The sequence below is a fragment of the Hipposideros armiger genome, unplaced genomic scaffold (genome assembly GCF_001890085.2).
Source record: "Hipposideros armiger isolate ML-2016 unplaced genomic scaffold, ASM189008v1 scaffold_1444, whole genome shotgun sequence".
In the NCBI taxonomy this organism is placed as follows: Eukaryota; Metazoa; Chordata; class Mammalia; order Chiroptera; family Hipposideridae; genus Hipposideros; species Hipposideros armiger.
Window position 1 is genome coordinate 99,470 of NW_017732794.1, and position 22,904 is coordinate 122,373.

The following is a 22,904-nucleotide window of genomic DNA, read 5'->3' on the forward strand; positions in this document are numbered from 1 at the left end:
GCTGCTCAGCTCGGGCTGGACTCGAACTGCTGTTGCTCAGAGCTCAAACTCTTGAGCGAGCTCTTAACCAACTGAGCCACTCGGCCGGCCCCTGATCTTTACATTTTGAGGGCCTAAAAGACCAGGTCACAATACCTGACAGATGCCCAGTGCTTACTGGAAAGATGAAAGGATAGGTGGATGGATGGATGAAAGATGTCAACTCTCTTGCTAACACAATGCATGGTAGTTATAAACGATACTATACTTACAAGTATTGCTTTTTTGGTTTCAGAGGTCCATTACACATTTTGTCTTCATTGCCAGGAATCATACATGCATGATCAGCACCAATGATGTAGATTTCTTCATTGCTGCTGAACTTTGTCTTTCCTTCTGTACACGGAGGGTTGGGAAAGCCTTCATTTGTAAAATATGGTCTGGGTTTATTAAAATAGGCATCATACCACTTTGTTACATTTCCATCATGTTGAGCTATTTTCAGAAAAAAAGGATGATTAAGAATAATACATGAATGTGTTTTCACAGTTATAAAGGGTGTTTTTATAATTTCATAAGGAAAAGCTGAATGCAACACCTCTCACTGTACCACCAGGGGTGATTCAGCTCATTTACCTGGATAAGCAGGTAGAAAAAAAAAAAATCCCTTAGTCAAGAGTAACTCTCTCGTTCACATCTCCAAAGAAACTACCCACACTCCATCTCATCAAAACTGAAACAATCCTACTGGCATATGGAATAAATCAATCACATATTTTAACTATGCCTTCTCTTATTTTGGCAAAATATTTTAGACATAAATAAATGATTAGTGTAATTAATACTGACAACCTATTAAGCTCAAGAGTTGTGTGATAATGAGGAGTCAACCTTATATTACTAATTTTCAAGTGAAATTTCTAAACCATTCAGCAATTTCCACTTAATGATTTCACAAGAGAAGTTGGCACTTGATGATACCTCCGGCTTCTGCCACAAGCACTTGTACATTTTTGATGGGTCCGTGATCATCATTGTAGTAACATATGGGCATTCTGATTGTAATTGTCGTTGAAGTCACAAGCAGTTTTCCTGTGGCATCATAAATAGGGGTTGGTTTGGTTTTCGGTCGTGCTGGAGCTGTAAACAAAGAAGAAATATCATTACCATTGATTTTTTGTTTCTGAAGAGAAGAAAAAACCATTTTAAATTCTTGTTTCATGAAGGTAATTTACAGATAAAGTGATGACAAACATAAATAACAAATGAAACAGAGTTTCTCTTGGATACAGCAAATATTTAGCAATTATTATGCCCTGGTGGTATAATTACACATTTGAGATTTTCCTGAGGTAAGGGGGCCCAAGTGTGATTTTTTTTGGTCATCTGATTTCTCTTCACATATTAAATAAATTCAAATTCTATATGCTGTCACTCATATATAATTTTTGTAAATGCATTAAATTATATTACTATTGGACTGTCTTTTCTCCTTTTTCTACTTTCTTTACCTGATTTGCCAATTACTATTCTAGTCATACCTGCAGCTCCCCTTACCTCCCAGTTTATCCATGCCAACCATCTTTTTATTTCTATGGACTAGATTCCCAAGAGCAGAATTTATGGAACAAAAGATATACATATGTATTTTTAACTTTAATAGATATTGCCAGAATAATTTCTAGAAGTGCCATGATAATTCACATTTTACCCTCAATGCATACAAGTTATCTCCAAAAATCAATATTTATGAAAGGCTGCTTGTTTCACTTCATTTTATAGTTATATATATAAGTGAGCATTAAATAAGTTGCTTAATCAAACTTTAATTTCCATATTTATTAAACCTTTTTTAAATGACTGTCAATAATGCTATAAAATTGACAATATCATTTGCCTTTTATAGATGAGGAAATGGAATTACGTCACATAGCTATAAAGGGAACCAAATCTTTTTAACTAGATCCTTTAGCTCACCCCTCTGAGATGCAAAGGCTATGATGAAATTAATTGTGTAGAGAGTTGATTGGAGAAAAAGGACAGGGAGCAGGAGTAGGTGGTGAGAGCTTTTAGACCATAGATCACAGGCCTGACACCTGTGAAAGGGAAAAAGGAAGGAAGAATTCAGCAGGAAGAGCCTGAGGAGCTCTCTGCTAGGCTTGCTGGAGAGTCTAGCTATTGTTACCTGCATACCTACATGTCTGCCACTGAGCAACAAAGACGGATTAAGATGATACTATGATGTAAGCTCTTCTTTATGAAGTCATTTTGTAAAATTGCTGATATTTTTGAAAACTTTGTAGATTTGTGTATTCTAAGTACGTAAGTTATCAATAAAAAGCAAATAATACTTACATGGCGATTATATAAACTACCCGCTAATGAAAAGAAAATGTATCAGCTTCACCTTACAGTGGATATTTTTTATTCTTAAGCCCTTTTTTTTTTTTTTTTAGCTGAGCCATCCTGCCACCTGTTGGCAGCTCAGCGGCAACTCAGCTCGGGCGGGCATCAAACCGCTGTTGCTCAGAGTTCAAACTCTTGAGCGAGCTCTTAACCAACCGAGCCACTCGGCCAGCCCGATATTTTTTATTCTTGATGGTACTAGTGTCCAAGCACTGTCATTCAAAGATTATCTCTTTGAATCCCCACAACAATCCATGAGGCAGGACCTAATATTATCTCCACTATACAGGCTTATAGGGGTTAAAAATTTGCCCAAAGTCAAACAGATATCAAGTGGCCAATCCAGGATTAAATCGGAGCCGTTTGATCCCAGACTCAGCCTAGAGCTGGCCCTTCTACTGGGTCATCAGGAAAGTGATGACGTATTTTTCTATGTTTTTCAATGCAAAAATGCATCATGACCTTCCTGACGACCCAATAATCACTGCACTGTGCTGTCCTTACCAAAAGCTGAGAAAAGTTACTTTTTGCATCAGATGGTAGAATTCTCTAAAGGTCCATACACTTAATTTTTTCTTTTTTTAAATCTCTCTGCAAGTTTTATACAGATTTTTAGAGATGAGACAATTACACGCATGTCTTTAGTCTCAGGAAGAAAAGGCACCTTCCATGAATGAATGGCTTGAAATTCCTCGTAATCTTTTTAGTTTTTGTGGATTTGGGTGGTGAGGGACTCCAAATTTTAGTTATATTTTCTATGAAAACTACCGGTCAGGATAATGAATCGATAGATCTATTTTATTGTCAGAATCACAAAGTTGAGTTTATGGTAGTTTAGTAAACATTATTTGATTAATTAAGAAAAAAAGAACTTTTAATATAAATAAAGGCAAGTCAAGGAACCTAATTAGAACTAGTCAACTTCTAGTCATGGGTAATTTAAAAAATGAGTTTTGTTTTCAATAGAATTAAAAAGCAAAATAACAGACTATGAAATTTGCTTAGACAAGTTTAAATTGAGAGGAAAAGTATAAGAAAAATAGCAGGTGGGCATTCTCCTTATTTAACATGGTAATTTGCATCATTATTTACACATTTTAATTATAACTTTAATAAGCATACATTATTACTTAAATATGCTTATTACATGCATATGCATCATTTAAAAGCTTGACTATATCCTTAACTCTAATCTGGAATTCAAATGCTAATTACTGTTTGATTAGGACAACAGCATTTGTGGAAAGGCAGCTCATGTATGTACCTTTAATATCCATGGTTATTCTCATCTGAACCTTTGGCCCTGCACCAGCGCTATTGATCGCATAAACCTAAAACAAAGAAATATCTTGTTACTATTTTCAAATAATTGCTTATGTGTATACATAACTGATTTTAGTTATATGTAATTTAAAAATGACCCACTTAAAAAAATTGCATATAGTCTATTAATTATATTTTTGTTGCACTCACTTAAATGCATACTATATGGGGGTAGAACATTAACAGTAAAGTAATTCTTAAAACTGATCTTAACTAAGCCCTAAGAACAAAGGCTGAGTGACCTAAACAGCCCGATTACAGAGACCAGGAGAGGGTTGTGGCTTCAATTTGAACCCGTTGGGGGAAGAGCAAAGAAAAGCCGCTATGTCTATACTCTCTCTTCATCTACTCTAACATCTGTTCCTCCTCTCTGTAGCTAGGAAACTGGCTTTTTTTAAGTCAGTATTCAAGATTGTCCTTTCCTCCTTCTCTGAGATGAAATCCTATTCCTTCAGCCTCCCAGTTTTCCCGTATTAAATCATCCCTCTGAAAGTTGCCCTTTATGCCCTTCTTCACCCCTGCCCCAAAGTATCTGATGCTGTAACCTGCATAATGCAGCATATACACATAAAGCATTCCGCTTTGTATATACAGAGAGTGATTTACACAAATGTGAACCCTTTTAATTAACTCTGTGCTTAGCACACTGTAGACACAGTTTTCTTTTATTCACTTTATCTTGTTATAGTATATAAAATAAAGATTATGGTTGGCCCATTTCATTGTACTTATAAACAAAATTCAGAACATAATAGATTTATTGGAATTAATTAACTTGTTTACATATTAGTGGCCCACACTCCACACTAGAGATACTTTGGGAATATTTTTATTGAATTAAAATTATAATGATATATATGATGTGGTCGGTATAATAAATAAACCAAGCCCCAAAACTGTTGTTAAAAAATATGTAAATAAAATATTTATTGGAGTTTGTAGATATAAGAAAGTATCCAAAATTAAACATATTATGGTGTGCTTCATTATTTTTATCTCTTTATGGTAGAACCTGACATTTAAGTGAGATAATAAATGAAGTTAGGCAGTGCTTCTTAAATTGCATCGAAGCCACTTATGAACCCTGTTAAATGAAGATATACAGGTTGTGATTTAGCAGATCAGAGCAAATGTTCAAGTTACACATTTCTAATGAACTCTCAGGTTTTAAGAATGCTGTAAATTGCACTTTGTGAACAATCAGAGAATTTATTTCTTGTTCTTTAAATTATAAATTAGTTGTGCTTTGTTTTACTTCCTATTTTTTTCTCTTCTTCATAATAAGCAAAACTGATAGACCACTCACTACTTACCATAATTACAAATTTGTAATCCTCACAAACATCCTACAAATAAATTATTATTCCAATTACTAATTTTTCATATAAGGAAACTAAGGTACAGATTTGGGGAAACTGACCAGACCCAGAAAATACTAGAGTCAGGATTTTGAACCCAGGCGCCAGTTCTTCACAAATGCTCTCCCTCTAATAGAGTTTTCACAATGGTGGTCCATTCAATGGTATGAGCAACAAGAATCCTAGCAGAGAGATTACATAATAAGATACAAAGTGACAGAGGGAAGAAAGGAATATATATATATATATATATATATATATATATATATATACACAAATCATTAATGATAGTGTTCTGATAATTATCAAGAGTTGGTAGGAGGATTAATTACTAAGCTTGTAATTGTTTAGGATGAATTCTATGTTGCTTAAAAAATGATTTTCTGAATTACATAATTCTTTTTGAAAATCGTAAGATATGCTACAAAAATAGTCAAAGGATGAAACAAATTGTGTGTGTATGAATATGAACTCACATACATAGTTACTTTCCAAAATGGATAATTGAAAATCAAGATATAAAATGCAACTAGCTTTTAGTAATAGTTATGTGAAATACATGGTAATTTTTATCATATAAATAGTTATTTCTTCCCTTTGCCTTTTGAAATTTGCTTTTCCATCTTCCCTTTATAATCACATATACACAGTTTCCTTTGCATAATTATCTCTTTATACATCACTACTCTTTCATTTTTACCATGGATTTTCTTTCTCCTTTACTTTATTTTTGGATTACTACTATAATTGTAAAAAATGTTTTTATTATCCACATATTTTCATAGGACTTGCTGTATTATAATAGGAAATCAGCAATTTCATTTCTCTAAAACTACTCTCTGTTAGCATGTCTTAAACAATCATACAAAAACATGAAAAATATAGTGTGTACATAAGCTTCAGTATTTTTGAGTAGTGAGTTTGTAAATTGACTTTGTAAAAAAGGTGACTAATTAAAAGCTACGAATTCTTACACTGATATTGTACGTATGTCCACCTTTTAGTCCTTCTAACATTGCAATGACTGATGTGTCGGTTTTCTGGATAATACTTAGGTTGTGAATCTGGACAGCAGTAGGATCATCTTCTCGGCAAACCAAAGCTTGATATACTTGGATATTTCCATTGGGTTGAGAAGGAGGAAGGAATGTTAACTGAAATTTTGTAACTTCATCCGGTATCTTCTGAAATGTCATGTTGTTAGGTGGATCCTTAGGGACTAAAATAAAATATTTAGTAATTAAATATAAAAATATTGTTCTTTTTGATCCCCATAAAACTTATTTGCTTCAAATTTCTGCTTATAAAGAGTATTACACAAATTGTTTAAACCATATAAATATGGCAACAAGCAAAATGGCTGATGCATTGTAGAATCATTGACATTGATAGGTCACAGAAACCATAACGGTGATCGGTTTGCCTATTTATTCATTCACATTCTTTTATTTATCTTTTTATATGCATTAGTTTTTATACAGAATACATTTCTATGACTATTTGAAATTAACTAAAAATAATATAGACTCACAGGAAGTTGCAAAAATCATGCATACAGTCCCACGTAGCCTACCCCTAGCTTTCCCCAGTGATGACATCTTATATAACTATAACTTAACTTTCAAACCTGGAAACTGATATTGGTACAAAACTGTTAACCTGATTACAGACCTTATTCAGATTTCACCAGTTTTTCATGCTTTTCTGTATATGTGTGTAGTTCAATGCAATCTAATCCCATGTATAGATTCCTGTATCCATCACCAGAAACAGATACAAAACTGTCCCATCACCATAAAAGAACCTCCTGCTATCCCTGTGTATTTGTACTACATCACAACATTCCATTCCACTTTAAGCATTCTCTTTCTCCAAAGTTTTGTCATTTTGAGAAAGACAATAACATAATGACCTTGAGGTTTATCAGAGTTGTAGCATATATCAATACTTCATTCTTTTTTTTTTTTTAATTTCTGAGTAGCGTTCTACTTTATGGATGTATCAGAATTTGTTTAATCATAGAAAACAATTTGAGTCATTTCTAGTTTTCCTTTTTGTTATTACTAATAAATCTGCTATTAACATTTACATAGAAGTGTTTGCATGAACATAAGTTTTCGATTCTCTGTGATAAATATACGAGTATAATTACTCATTCATGTGGTAAGCATGTGCTTCATTTTATAAAAGATTATGAATGTAGCTATACCCTTTACATTCCCGCTAGCAAGGGATGAGAAATCCAGTCTTTCTGCATCTTTGCCAGCATTTGGTATTATCACTATTTTAAAAATTATTTTATCTGTACTAGTAGATGCCTAGTGATATTTCATTGTGGTTTTAGTTTGCATTTCCCTAATAGTTAATGATGTTGAAAATCTATCTTATCATGAGTTTATTTGCCAATCATATCTTCTCTTTGGTGAAATGTACATATGTTCATGTCTTTTGTCAATTTTGTAAGTGGATTTTTAAAGTGTTGAGTTTTGAGAGTTCTTTATATAGTCTAGATATTCCAGTTTATTTTTGATAAATAAAAGTTGGCCTAACATATAACTAGTTAAGTATCAATAAATTATTGTGAAAGAAAATTATATACATGAGGATGAAATTTATGAATATAGGAACTAGTTCTTGCTGTACTACATAGTGTTCTTTATGTAAACAACTGATTGAATGAATATCTCTTTTGATCAAGTTGAAATGAATATATTCTTCCATTCTAAGTAAAGAATTTCCATGAAGAAGGCTTTTAATATTTGACTGTTAAAAGTTCAGATACTTAAGCTTCATTTTCTTGCAAACATTTTTCAAAATAGTGCCCTGTAGCAAGTAAAAAATAAGTAAATAAATAACAGTGAGAAAAAAAGAGAATCAGATAACTAACATGTTATGGTGCCAAATATCACATTTTCAGTAGAAAAATGCATAGTTAAAATAAAGGTTAAATTGGTTCAACATACATTTTCACAATATTAACTGTTACACATTTTTAGGATACATAAGAAATACTAAATATATTTTCTTCGTATAAGATGTTTATCAAAAATTAGATCAAGCTTATAGTTGGATAAGTGAGAGAACTCTCTGAACGCTGGAAAAAACTTCATATACTTCAAATATTTTTGGCTTTACATCTAAAATTCTATTTCCAAAGTTTTAGTAAAAATTTATTACACTACGATATCCTTGGGAGAGGTAGCACATTAAGATTTACAATGGATGTTTTATGGTATGAATGTGAAGTTCAGTAGCATATTTCCTCACAGATAGGTAGGATGAAAGAAAAGTGCAAATAGATAGATACCTGGGATGTATGTGGCAGCAAAATGGAATCCAGTAGAATTTTAGGGTGCTGAGAATAAGGTGTACCTTTTAATTTAGAGCCATAACTTTATAGACAATACAGTATGTAACATAATGAAAGAATTAGCTAGAAAATATTTTTACCTCCTATACTTACCTTACATATAGCAACAAATAAACTATAGCAACACATCCCTTCATGTGCTCCAAAGATATATCTGGTGGCAAAGAACATCAGGAGTCTGAAGGAGAATGGGGCAAGCGAGTTCTGGGAAGTTGACTTTCCACATTTAATTCTTATTGGTTACAATCTTATTATTCATTCAGACCCTGTTCATAGGAACTTGAGGAAATCTGTATGGATTCTGACATTTATCAAATAGATTATATATATATATATAATAAAACATGTCACTTAACGAAGTGAAGAAAACAGATATGGTAAGTGTGACCTGGATTCTAATTTTGAATTCCAGATTATTTAATACCAGAATATTATCACGTTAATGTGCACTTAAATTATGAGACAGAAATAATTAAAATGGGGTTTAAATTTTTATAACCATTATTGGCTTTAGACAACTGTAAAACTCATCTCTTAGGGGAGGTAACAATTTCTGAAACATTTAGCGCTTAAATATTAATAAATGCAAATAAGTACAGTTGGGTTTATTATAAATTAATTTGTTTTTGTATTCACAAGGATTGAGTAGCCTACATAATTCCACTTTGCCTCAGAAATAGAAAGCTAAATTTTGTCAATCATAGTGAATCATTGAATTTTATATTATATGCCTTAAACATTTCTCGCAACACATAAACTCTTTAGGGTGAGGAGTGAGATACTGTAAGAAAGACCCCTAACTTTCAGCCAGTTTTTAGCACTGATGAAAAATACACCTTACCTGATTCTAGAGTAGTAACAATCACTTCAGCACTCGACTTTCCTTCTACATACGCAGCACTAACGTTTCCAGTAAATGCAGTGATCACTATGGAATACCTTGTGAAGATTTTTAAATCTTTAATTTCTATGGTTTTATTTTCTTCATTTGACTTGATTAAGGAAATATTAAATTCATCACTATCTACCTACAGGAAAAAAATAGCTAACAATTAAAGGAAGCAGCACTTGATATACAAATCACTAAAATATACTACAAAGATACGTGTGGCATATTTATCTAGGCAAGATTGAAAGCACAGTTGACCCTTGAACAACACAGGTTTGAGCTGTGTGGGTCCATGTATATGCAGACTTTCTTCAGTAAATACCTGTACTGTTTTCAATCCGTGCTTGGGAGTCCACGGCTGCATTGGGCCGACTGTATATATTGATCTATGCCATTTTACATAGGTGACTTGAGCATCCGTGGATTTTGTTATTGGTGGGGGATCTGGAACCAATCCCCTGCAGATACCATGGGACAACTTAAGTTTTGGGGGAATCAAAAGTTATTCACAGATTTTCAACTGTGTGAGGGTCTGTACCTCTAACCTGGTGTTGTTCAAAGGTCAACTGTATTTTCTTTTTTTTTTACAGTCAGATTGTCCTGGGAAATCTAAAGTGCTACTTTAACAGTTTACTAATTAGCAATTATTTCAACAACTGAAACTAAAAACAAACAAACAAACAAAAACAAAACAATGAACCAACTGCAATCAATCCACCCATCAAAAATCAACAAAATCAAGCAAAAATCATCTCTGCAGTCAATGAAATACTACTTTCTACCCCAATGTTTTATAGAAGAAAGAATACAGGTTTTGATACCCAGCCATCAAGGGTTCAAATCCCATCTTAGTCGTTTAATAGCTCCTGTAGCATTTGTCAAGTCACTTATGCTGTATCATTCTTTCTGCGTATGTAAAATTGGGATGATAATATCTATTTATAGTGTTTTGCTGAGATTTAGAAAAAAATAGACCTGAAGTAGCTGGCACAGAGATTTTGGGTATGGTTTTGTTTTGTTTATCATGAACCACAAAAAGGAAACACATTTTGCAATATAATTACATAATTCAGAATATGGGTGTGTGTGTGTGTGTGTGTGTATTTCTTTATAACTCAAAAACTATTTTCAGAAATACAACTCTTTTCGAAAAGCACTGTGATATTTTCTGCTCTTTTAAATTTTATTCCAATTAATTTTAAAATTTTGGTGATGATTGCAATTTGAAAACCTCTGATCTAGCACTATGCAAGGACTCAATTGTGGATGTCAGTTATTAATTGTACATAAATAAGAATCCTTCGGTGTACTAAATATAGCTGTATAATTTATTTAATCATGGTCTGGCTTTGATAGAGTGTCTGCTCCATTTGCTGTAGGGAATAAACATAGCTAAAGTTTCTAACCCTAAATGGAAGGGCTTTTCCTGAGATAAACATAAAAAAAAAATGAAATCTTAGGTACCTGACTTAAGACACTCTAAAACAGGTTATAAACATTATTCAAAATATTAAGTTCGTTTTCAACTTGACCCACCCTCCTAACTTTGAAAGATTTTTTTGTTGTTGTTGTTCAGTATGTTCTTCAAATGCTCTTTCTTAGAGCTTTTTTTTAACAGAAAGACAATATTGCTATGAGAAACATAGCAAGAGGCTGATAAATAACATCAACATTGCAAATGTCAAATACATCATTCCCACCTTAAAACAGAGTAGTGGAAAGAGATGCCACTTCTCTAAAATGGCAGAAAAATATATCAGTATAGGACTTCAATTGATCAGGTGCATGTGTCCACTGGTAGTAAGTGTGTATGTGTATTTAATTAGTTGTCAACATTTAAATATCACGTAAAATCTGGCTTTTAAAATTTTCCTTAAGACTTGTCTGATAGTCACTCTGGGTAACAATTATTTAGAGATGAGTGATAGTTGATATCTATAATGGGGTGAGGTTTCCAATTCATCACAGCCCAATCCAGTTGGCTTCATTTTGATGGCTCATTTATGTTACTTGCCTGATATGTACTTTAACTACTTGATCTCTGATTATAGAGTTGAGATAAATTCCTCAAGATTCCATAGCTACTCAGTACCTAAGATAGGATTTGCCCAAGGTGTTTCAAGAGTCCAGCACTCTCTACACCACGGGAAGTTCATTGGACATGATCTTATAAAGTAAAATCAAACTATTCCAATGCCTTCCATGAAAACAATGGATAACAAATATCGAGAAGTAAAAATATGACATAGCATACATGTGATCTGCTGTATCTTAAAAAAAATTAATAAAATACAAAAGGAATGCTAAGTCTTCAAAAACAAGTACAAAACTGATTATTTTTCTTCACTAAACCTACCCTGTTTTTGTTATTGTTAACCCCTATTTGTCCACTTGTGGAAGACTGACACCTCAGGCCTCTTTGAAGCATCGTTTCCCTTCGATCCAAGGTTGTTTGCTCATATTATATTTTAATATCTATTATTATTTTCAAACATTTTTATTTGTTTTTGAAGTATGGTGGCTTTACATACAATACCAGTAATTAGACTGGTTCCATTTTCTCTCCTTTTCCTGCCCTATCTCCACCCTTCCCTAACTGGTAAAACCTTATTCATTCCTCAACTTCTAGAACAAATTAAACCTGCTCTGTGAAGTCTCCTCAATATTCTGTGTTCCCCAAAACAGGAACTTTAATTACTTTGTTAGTTTGTATCCTAACCCCAAAAAACTGTATACCTCACACTCTATAACTAGCTATGTATAGTCTAGTGTCTCCTACTGGAGTGTAGGCTACTTGAGGGCAGAACTTAGTTTTCCATCCTTGTTTTAATAAACAGAGTCTGCTCACTAAATGTTTGTTATTTTGAAAAAATAAAGGGAATAATGAACAAATGACTACAAAACGCACTATTTTCCAGTAGAATCATCCAGGATGATATCTGTGTGCATATATATTTTATTTAAGATGGTCAAGTTTTACTTAATTTGAATCTTATAAGGGAAGGCTTTTATGTCCTTGTGGCTAGTATTTGGTAAAGTCCAGGCTGTACCATGAGTCCTAAATGCAATGACGTGTTCTTCTTCCTGGACCTTGAAACCAATGGTTCTTGAATGTAGATGAGCTACAGGTAAGCTCTATAAAGACAGTGACTGCATCAGACTTGTTCGGTTCTACCTATCCAGCACCTAGACTAATGCTGGCATGTTGGATGTACTTAAAAATTTGTGTTGAATGAATAAAGGGAGGATGGAACTACATGACTACTTAGTTCCAAGAACCACAGGGAAACAGTGATGTGCTAGAATCTGTTTGAATTCTTGCTATCTTTGATACAATGTTGTTTTGCTGAGTGTATGCTTCAATTTGGCAAACTTTATTTGACATTAAATGGCTTTTCCTTTTTCCCATCTCATCACTGTCTGCTGGTCTCAGCCAGGTCTCAGCTCTGTAAGAAGTTATTTATCATGCCTGTGCCTCAGTTCCCCTTTATGCAAAATCTTCTTCAAACATAGTGATATTTACATCAAAATGTTGTTAGATAAGATAGGATAAGATAATGCAAATGAAGAGATATAATGATAAGCTCTGAAGTTATTTACTTCGGATATATTTTCCGTCATGCCCTCTCCCTTCTCATTTTGTATTTTGAGTCCTTTTTTGCTGTATTTTAAACCAAGTATTATGACCAATTTAGCCATTTATGTATGTCATCTACACCCTGAAGATCAATATAATAATCATGGTAATAATTCTTTGCATTTATTGAGTGCTTACTATATGTCAGGCAGTGTTTTAAATTCTTTATGCATATAAACTGATTTAGTCTTCACAAAAAAACATCTGTACCCTAGGTACTATGATCTGTTATTAATCCTCATTTTATAGATGTGGACACCGGAACACAGACAGGTTAAGTAAGTTGCCTAAGGTCTAATAGAGCTTCAGGGTTAAAGTGCAAATAGTCTGGTTCTAAAACCTGAATTCTTAACCATGCTCTGTACTGCCTTTCTCAGAAGGTAAGACAAGCCTTACTGATTGGATGTCTATCAGATAGAATGTTGGTCCAGTAATGACAGCAGGTTCACTCCAGCTGATGTTGATGCTAAAAGGTGATGTTGCCACTACATACACATTTTCAGGAGGCCCATCTGGAGCTGTAAAAACAGAAAATCAATTACCCATTTATATTTGAGTTAGTGTTTGCTACAGTACAATAACAGAAAACATCATGAAAAATGGATAGCCATAATAAATTAGTATATGTTAATTTATAGTTCACAGCACACTAAAGGTATTAGCAAATAAAAAGATGTAATTCCTCTCAAAATAATTACTATACATAAGAATGTCCACTTGAAAAATTAATGGTCATCAATACATGATGCAAAACAATACTATGAAAATAAAACATTACTATTGCTAAAATAAATCTTTTTTTTCAAATTCTAAAATAGTCTAACAATGTTGTTTTAAGAAAACTTGCAAAACATATTTGACTACAGAAAAGTGAAAATGGCATAAGGGAATTAGATTTTAAGTGTATCATTATATGAATGTAAATTGAGTTGGTTTTATTGTTTTCACTGAGGAGGTGGTATAAGAAATAAGTTATACAACTGATCTTATTATTATAAATGTAAACATTTCCTGGATTCATTATGATATCAAATTCTTTAATTTGTTCTACTTTGATTATTGTTTTTCATTAGCAGTGCTAAACAAGAGATAATATTTTAAGGAATTGACTAATGAAAACCCTTGTATAAGTTTTCAATTTGTGAAACCACTAGGTATTAGAAGGGTTTATTTAATTAGCATAAACATTCACCTAGGAACTTTTTGTACACATCTCTGTCCTCCCTTGGTCCCCAGTCAATTCTAGAAACATTAAATATTGGGAAATCAGTATTTCCCAGTATTTCTAACTTTTAAATTCACATAAACAAACATTACTAGACAAATATTATTCCATAGATCCTGAGAGGTATATAGAGGGATAAAATATTCCTTTCCTCAAATAATTTATAAAAGGAGCAAGTTGTGTGATCTTGGTCAAACTACAAAATTTCTGGACCTCAGTTTCCTCCTGATACACATATTTCATAGTGTTTTTAAAAAAATAGGTAGATGAAACTTGTGAAAGTGGCCAATTTAGTGTTTGGCCCATCATTGTGAATTAATACAATATGTTATAGTAAAGAGCAAAGTAAAGATAAGGACTAACTAGAAATACAAATCTATGAGAGGGCAAATGGTAAAGTGGTGAACACAGATGGGGTAGGGAGTCAAGGTAAAGCTGCACAGAGGAGATGGGAATTGAATAGGCTTTGAATGATGAGAAGAATTTCAAGAAAGAGAAGAGCAGGTTTTGGGGCACTTCTATGGGCAGAGGATAATAAGCAAAGCCACAATGACATAAACAACAGGGACAGAATTTTATGACTATAGAATTGTTTTCTTTGGTAATTTTATGTTTATTATTTTATGCATTCAAAAATATTACTCTAGGAAGGAGTCCAAGCACTTCACCAGACTGCCAAAGGAACCCATGGTACAGAAAAGATTCAGAATCTCTAAATTCAAGGAATAGAGTTATCCCTTAGAGAACAGTGTAATGGAGGAGTACAATATGGAGCAAGCTTCAAATAGTAATTTGGGAACTAAGTTAGGGAGCACTTGCTGATTATGTTAAAGAATTTGAAGTCCATTCTTTAAACAACAGATGCCACTGAAGATTTGTTGAGAAAACTTAGATAGCTATGAAAAAGGTAAGTGCTCTGAAACATTGAGTCTATATAGGCTATTTCCAAAAATCGAGGTGAGATAGGATGAGGCCCTAAATTAAAATAGTGACAGTGGATATTGATAGGGGGATATGAATCCTGCAGTCATTTAAAATTTTAACAAAAATAACTTATAAGCTGTGCACTCAAACTAAGATAGAGGAAGTAGTAAAAGGTAATTCATGTATTAACACTGGGAGAATGCTGATAGAGTTCACAAAAATAGCACATTAAAAAACAGATACTGGTTGTGTTGGGATGAGCCTATGGAAGGCGATGATTAAGTTGGGTTTGTACTCATTGAGTTGGAGAAACTCATGAGGATTGAGATGCCTACCTGGGAATTAGAAATATGAGACTATAATTAGGAAGACAGGACCAGGATGGAAAAGGGTTGGAGAGGGATAGTGGAGGAGAGCAAAGGGGTCAAATATATGGTGATGGAAGGAGAGCTGACGTTGGGTGGTGAGCACACAATGTGATATATACATGATGCATTATGCAATTGTACACTTGAAACCTATATAATTTTACTAACCAAAGTCACCCCAATACATTTTTAAAAAACAGAAAGAAACCAAAAAATAAAGTAGATCCAGAAGATCTTCAAACTTTTTTTCCAGACAATTCCTTACAAATCGGATAGTGTAAATATGGCAAGTATATCTAGTTCAAGTGATTCACATGTTCTGAAGAAAGCTAAAAGTTTTATTTCAATACCAGATAGGTATTTAAGATGTTAATAGTAGTGACAATCTTTGAACTGTGAATAATTTTTTAATACTTGGAATACATTTTCAAGAGAGATGATATCTGCAGAATTTAGTAGCAAACTCAACCCATAAAATTATTTTTTAAGGATAGCATTGAAATATTTTAAGCACAATACTCATATGTTACTACAGAGGCATCTACTAAATAGGCATAAAAAGGTTTCTGTGGGGTAATTCCTTTGGAGTGCTAAACACATCCTTCGTACTTGTACCTCTTCTGATGCTTGCACAATACTCTGAACACTGACTCAGAGATCAAGTCCAAATGACCCAGGGAGGCATCCAGGGTAGGGTGTGAGGGGAGGGTGGCCCAGGATGCAGAGATTTGATGAGCTGAGAGGTGCTAAGAATAATGATAGAATTGGGTCTGATGATTATAGTAAAAGAGATCATGGAATCTGCATATCCTGAGATCTTCAGTCTTACTACTTTTAGCTTTATGAAAACTGCCCTTAATTGTAGCATCACTTGTTTCCGTTATTAAACACAGTAAATGAAAGTTATGAGAGGCCTCCCACCACAGGCATAATTAATTGCTTTTGGATGCCATCACAGAATAATGCACTCCATTTTCAAGAGTGGTAACTATTTTGTCATTTCAAACTGAAATATTCCTTAGAAATATTATGCCCACCTTCTCCGTAACAAACAGCAGTTCTGTATCTTTTTATTCAAAATGTTAAAAGGAGTGGATGGACTTCAGGATCAAGTACACCATCACCAATAATTATAACATACTCTCCTCATGGAGAAACTTGCTTTGAAAAATATAAAATACTTTGTGGGTTTCAATGACCTATCTTTTACCTTTGACTATAAAATAGAATGGGTTAGAAGCTAAGTATGAATTTATTAGTCCCCTTGATTATTAATGTTTTTGCAGAACCTGCCTTCTAGCTCTGTAAGAATCACTGCCAGAGAAACAATTTTATGACAGGCCACACAATTCAAGTGATATAAGACAGGAAAATATTTGTGGCTTCTCTTTATTTGTATCCAAATATTGTTGGCTTTTATGTATTCATCCAACCAACAAATATTTATTGAGCACCTTCTATGTTCCCAGCACTAAGAAAACACAAAGCTCATAGAAGTGATCAGGGTAGGTGTGAACCTAGCCATTTAGAGCTTCTAGTATGTAAAGGCTCTTCTTTACTCAAAGACTATTTATTGAGCACCTACTACATGTCAAACACTTTTGAGGTGCTGGGAGTAGAGAATAGAAGCAAAGAAACAGGGATATGGAACCTCTATTTCAGTGGAAGGAGGCAAATAATATCTACTTAAAAAATTTGGGTATGTATATAATATACAAGTAAAACATACCATGCTAGGAAGTGATATGTTCCCTGGCAAACAGTGAAGTAGGATAATGGGAGTGGGGATGCTGATGGAAGTTACTGTGTTAAATATGGTGGTTAGCGTATGCCTCTCTAAGCAGATGGCATTGAAACAAAGATTTAAAGGAAGTAAAGGGGCATGGGGATGCTGGAAGGAAGAGTGTCACAGGGAGGAAAATGGACAGTGCAAAGGTCCTGAGACAGGAGTTTACCTGATGTGTTCTAGGAATAAGAAGGACTCCAGTGAAGTTGGAGTTAAATAAGTCAGAATGAGAATCAGAGAGGAAACGGGGGCCAAGTTGTGTAGGGCCTTTAAGAGCACTGCTCAGGTCCTTGTGAGAACTGTTATCATGGACAAAAAAGACAAAGGCCATAATTTATTATCATGAACTAGAAGGGGCCTCTATAGATTTTGGTGCTTGGTACCTAACTCATCCCAGAGAGATGGGTCAAATAAATGAGATCAAAAGAGGACAGACTATCTCCAGAATCTTTTTGATTCATATCCCTCTATAAAGTATACCAACTCAATGGCTGTCGGGACTACGCTTTTAATCCTAACTCATTCTAACCGGTAGACAAGGTGGTACCTTACTGTTGTCCAGACATCAAACAGCTTACTGAGAATACTCTGTGACTAAGAGAGTTGACAAGGTTTTTCCATCACTATGTTGATGGTAGCTGTGGTTGAAAATATTTCCAAGAAAATATGTACAAGTCGTCTCTGCTGTATAGTCTGAACCTTTGGGATCTCAACCAAGGACAGACCCAAAATTATTTCCCAAGGAAAATCCTTGGCTACTCTTACAAATATATCTGTAGACCAGCTCAGAAAGTGGTATGATGCCTTGTTTCAACTTCTCATATTTCATAGCAAAATGTCAACCCTGCAATGATTCCTTTAATACTGGCAATCAAAGCCTTCATTGGTGAGTGTCTGCCACCCCAAGCAGAGCTGAGAGAAAAATGGCTTTCAAAAATAATTCCTGGCACATACTAACCACTTGTACTATTAAATATTTTAAGGTCTATACACTAATCAATCATTATGAAAAGGCAAGGTATTTAGCCCCTTGCTGAGCTGTGATTTAATGCCGGTTCTTGAACTTTTCCCAGTTTTCTTTTTCTTTCTTTTCTTAAGAAACTATCACTCTAAACATTTGCATTTCAGTAAACTTGATGAAATTGCCAGTTTTGTTACACAAGTGACAAAATCCTTTGTTGACTCTTTTGTGAAAATTTTCTCTTGAAATGTATTATATAATTTGCATTCTTTAAGCATAAGAGTATGATGAATTAAGAACTCCAAAATCTGCGCTAGAAAATAAAACCAAACACATACATAACTGAACTGACATATGAATATATTCTATGTATATAATATATAGCAATATATATTTCATCTGTATAAAACAATGAAATGATTAATTCATAGATAATTTGAGAGAAATGTTTAGAACACCATGTGCTTAAGTCTATTATAAAATAGTATCCAATTATTTTAGTAATGTATAAATATTAGAGCGTACTTGTAAGTATATAAATATTTCAAGTTTCTTTTAGCAATTTTCTGTTGGAATTTATCAAAATTTTAAAATACATAATAAAATATATATCCAGTATTATCTCTTTTATCACAGTGTATAGTAAATTATAATTAGATTCACATAAGGGGAATACAAAATTACAATCATGAATGTTGACTACCAAATAAAGGAAACTTACGGCAGTAAAGGTATGGGAGTTGAAAATATGCCAGTTTAAAAGCTTAGTAACTTATAAGCATCCTTGGGAGACTTTATTTGTCTCCCCGTAAACTGTCACATTCTGATTTAGGATTGTTTGTGAAATGAATCTAGTCAGTAATGGGCCAAGATATCACTATACCCTTTCTCTTATAAATCACAGCAATTTACTCAGTAGGAATGATCTATCCTTATTCTCTCATTCCCTATAATCCAATCACTTCCTCTCATAAGCACTTTCCCCCTGGTTTTCACAATAATGCATTTTCTGTAACTAACAACCATCATTTCCTGATTATCATGCTTCTATCCTTGCACAGGAATGTGGGTCTTATGTGGGTCAGGGTCATCTTTCCCATCCATCTGTGTCCCCATGCTAAGTGTGTTAGCTGAAAGGTGAGTCTGGAGAGACCATCATTTTGCCTGGTCCATATAAAAGTTTGAATGCCCCCAAGTCTATGCCACTTTGATTAAGAACTACCAAAGTTTGGTGTGTCTAATACTATACTTTGAGAATAAGCACATTCAAAGACTTATTAGTAACTTTGCCTTCAGTAGATCCCTGTAAATTTAATTTAATGATGAAAAATGTTATAGAAAATAACTCTATGGTTTTTAGTGCACCATGCTATCATGGCTTTCTTAAAAGAATAAACATAAATAAATAAAGGATTTGACAGCAGCTTACAAGACAGAAAATGGTGAACTCTGTACCCAAATTATTTAAATTGTCTGTGTATCTATTTGAATTTAGATTCAGTTTAAAGTTTATTTAAAGGGGCTGTCCTTCAGGGTATTTTAGTTTCAGGATTTGGTATACTGAACCACCAAATTCCTAGCTACATTCATCACTAAATGAAGGACTGTTTTTCCTCAGCTGCACAAATATTAGTGATGTCTAGGATTGTGTGTTGGCTTTGATTCACACACCTGGAAGAACTTGCTTTGAGTTTTAGATGTCTCTCAGGACTAAAGGAGTGGCTGAGTAGTTTGGGTGTATTTCTTGTATCTTAAACAATTTAGGACATCAAGGGCCTGGAAGAAGATCTGCAATTAGATTGACTATATTTACTCAGGCCAAAAGCATCTGAGGGCATACCCCACTGGTTACAATACTGCAGCAATCGGCTATCCTTCCTTGGTGTTGGTTGTTTCCCAGAGATTTCACTGCCCAGAATGGAACACTACTGTCGGTGTACACAACACTTCCTACTGTTGTACAAGACTTTATTTTTTTTTATAGTTAGATTTCCCAAAAGCAAGATGGTGTCACAAAGGCAAATCCTCCAAGCATAAGAATTTGTCTGATTAGGTCACTTGGTGAGTACTGAGAATGATGAGAACGATTTATGGATGTTCACCATATTAAGACTTCATTTTATGACTGTTTCAGGGGTACAAAACAATGTAGTAGTTAGACATTTACACCCCTCAGAAAGTGACAATGCCCCTCGCCAAGTCTACTATCCCTCTGACATTGTATATAGCTGTTACAATACTGTTGACTCTATTCTCTATGCTGTACTCCACATCCCATGACCATATATATATATATATGTGTATATATATATATATATATACACATATATATATATATACATATATATATAATTATAGTTGACATACAGTAGTTGAAGCTTCAACTTCAGCTTCAGGTGTACAGCGCAGTGGTCAGACATTTACACAGTCCATGAAGTGGTCTCCCTAATAAGACAAGTGCCCATCTGACCCCCTACAAAATCTTTACAAAATTATTGATTATATTCTCCAAACTGTCTTTCATGTCTCTGTGGCAATATTGTGGCTACTGCTTTGTACTTTCTAATCCTTTTACCTTCTGTTTTCTTTAATGTTTATTTAACTAGTCATTTTCTGACTCATTTCAGACAGGCTTAAGTTGAAAAAAAAAAAGAATACAAAATAAATCCTCTCACTTCCAATACTAGCAATGCCAGTTATGATTAAAACTTTTCTAATATTAGTACTATTGTTTTTAGGACCAGAAAATACATCTTTTTTTTAGAAGCGTATCATGTTTACAAAACAACTTTCTATCAGAGTGGTTATCAAAATGTAGTCTCCAGACCAGCAGCATCAATATTACCTGGGACCCTATTAGAAAAGCAAATTCTGAGGTCAGCATTCTATGTTTTAATGAGCATGCCCCTCCTGCCCCAAAATAATTCTAATGCCTGTGGTAAAGGTTTAAGAACCTCTACTCCACATCAACATCCCATATGAAAAATCAGTGGCACTGTTCTTCAGATTAGGCAACCAATAATTACCACTGTTGATGACAAGGAAGAAAAAGGAGATTAAGTTACTGCTTCTATGAGGGCTAGGAGTGGTGGAGGGCTTGGAAGCTGGTGATAAACAGGGAAAAGTACATCCAGCCAACAGAGACTCCATAGACTGGTCTCCCGCAATCTTTCATTTATTTTAATTCTAGATAAACTATGAAGAGGCTTCTCCCTACCATCACTCCCTTCCATCCCAGAGTTCCTAGAGTGATAACAAGTCATCATGTCATCGTGTTTCCTAAGAACATAAGAAAGCACTATTGGCTCTGCCTTGAAGCTCTGCATAGGAACAACCTGGGGTAATTCAGATAAAGCCATCACCATATAGAATGTTAGCGCCAGGACAAATGTTGCTACTTTGTCCTCCCATTCATTGTATTCAGGCATAATCAGGGTAAAATAACTATTAAGGGTATCATTAAAGAGAAAAGGAGCCAAAAGTGTAGTTTGAGGTTACGTGTAGTAGGAAAAACCCCATCCAATTCGTTTGGGAATGAAGATGGTTAGATTATTAACTAGAACTTTGTATAATATTTCCAGGTCTTTCTTAGTCCCAGTTGACAAATAATACTACATAGTAATAACCCCCAGTGAAATTTCCTTTCACTGTTTGGTTTTTAGTGCTTTTGCTGAAAAAAGACATTCCACTTGTTTATGCAAATTGGATTTCAAAAATATTTTTATTTATATTCTGGAAAACTTGCTTAACAACTTGGCAAAAGCTTTTTTGATATTATAGAGAGAGCTGAATGCTTTATTAAATAGTTTGATTTTATATGCCCACAATTATGTCCTTTAAATTATGAATTCACCCGAACATCTTCTCTTCGCAATCCTACTTAGCACCTCTCCACCTCTTAGTACTTTCATAGCACAAGGTTTTGCCCAAGTCTCAGTCAAAATCTAAGAGCACAGGCTCTCTACTAGAAATGAATGAGGTTGATGAATGAATCAATGTGTGAATAGTTCTTAGAATAGTACCAGCACATAGGGTACACTTGAGGAGATTAGCAACTGTTATTATTCTTAACTATTCAACCAAGGTCTCTTAAGTCAGTTACTGGGCCCAACCAGAAAATGACCTAAACAACCAGGAGCAGCAATGCTCAGTCTTTTCAGAATTGGGAGTTTTCCAGTCAAATCAGAGTTCTCCCTACTTCCTTACTAAATGCAGAAGAAAAAGGAGCTGAATTTTGGTTGACCCAGGCCTAAGGCTAAGGCACACTTGAACTGAGGTCAATGACCCAAAATCACAAAGAATGAAGCCTACTTCATACTTCTTTTAAAACCAGGAGAAAGAAGATTCTCAGAAAAGTCCAAATAAATTCAATTCAACATGAGATTTGAAGTTAGAGATAAGAAAATGAGAGAATTCCATTGAATTTTTTAAAGATAAAATGCAGGTTGCAGGGCCAGTCAAGTGGCTCAGTTGGTTAAGCGCACGCTCAAGAGTGCAAGCCCTTACCAACAGGGTTGCTGGTTCAATTCCCAGCCAGAGCTGAGCTGACAACAGCTGGCAACAGGTAGCAGGATGGCTCAGCTAAAAAAAAAAAAAAAAGAAAAAAAAAGAAAAATGCAAGTTGCTATCACTGGGGGAAAGATTTTTGTCTTCCTTTTTTCTTAGGATAACCATACTT

At 34.1% G+C, this 22,904-nt stretch overlaps 1 protein-coding gene across 1 annotated transcript in view; it reads right to left on the minus strand.

Annotated features, from left to right (window-relative positions):
• The window catches only part of PTPRQ (protein tyrosine phosphatase receptor type Q), a gene marked incomplete at its 5' end in the record, with an annotated part of 168,380 nt that overhangs the window by 53,679 nt on the left and 91,797 nt on the right, over nucleotides 1-22,904 (minus strand). Inside the window, 6 exons of the mRNA XM_019633934.1 lie at nucleotides 252-474; nucleotides 961-1,119; nucleotides 3,650-3,716; nucleotides 6,041-6,285; nucleotides 9,278-9,464; nucleotides 13,359-13,480. Of these exons, the coding sequence (XP_019489479.1) occupies nucleotides 252-474; nucleotides 961-1,119; nucleotides 3,650-3,716; nucleotides 6,041-6,285; nucleotides 9,278-9,464; nucleotides 13,359-13,480 (1,003 nt within the window). The remainder of the gene's footprint in view (nucleotides 1-251; nucleotides 475-960; nucleotides 1,120-3,649; nucleotides 3,717-6,040; nucleotides 6,286-9,277; nucleotides 9,465-13,358; nucleotides 13,481-22,904) is intronic.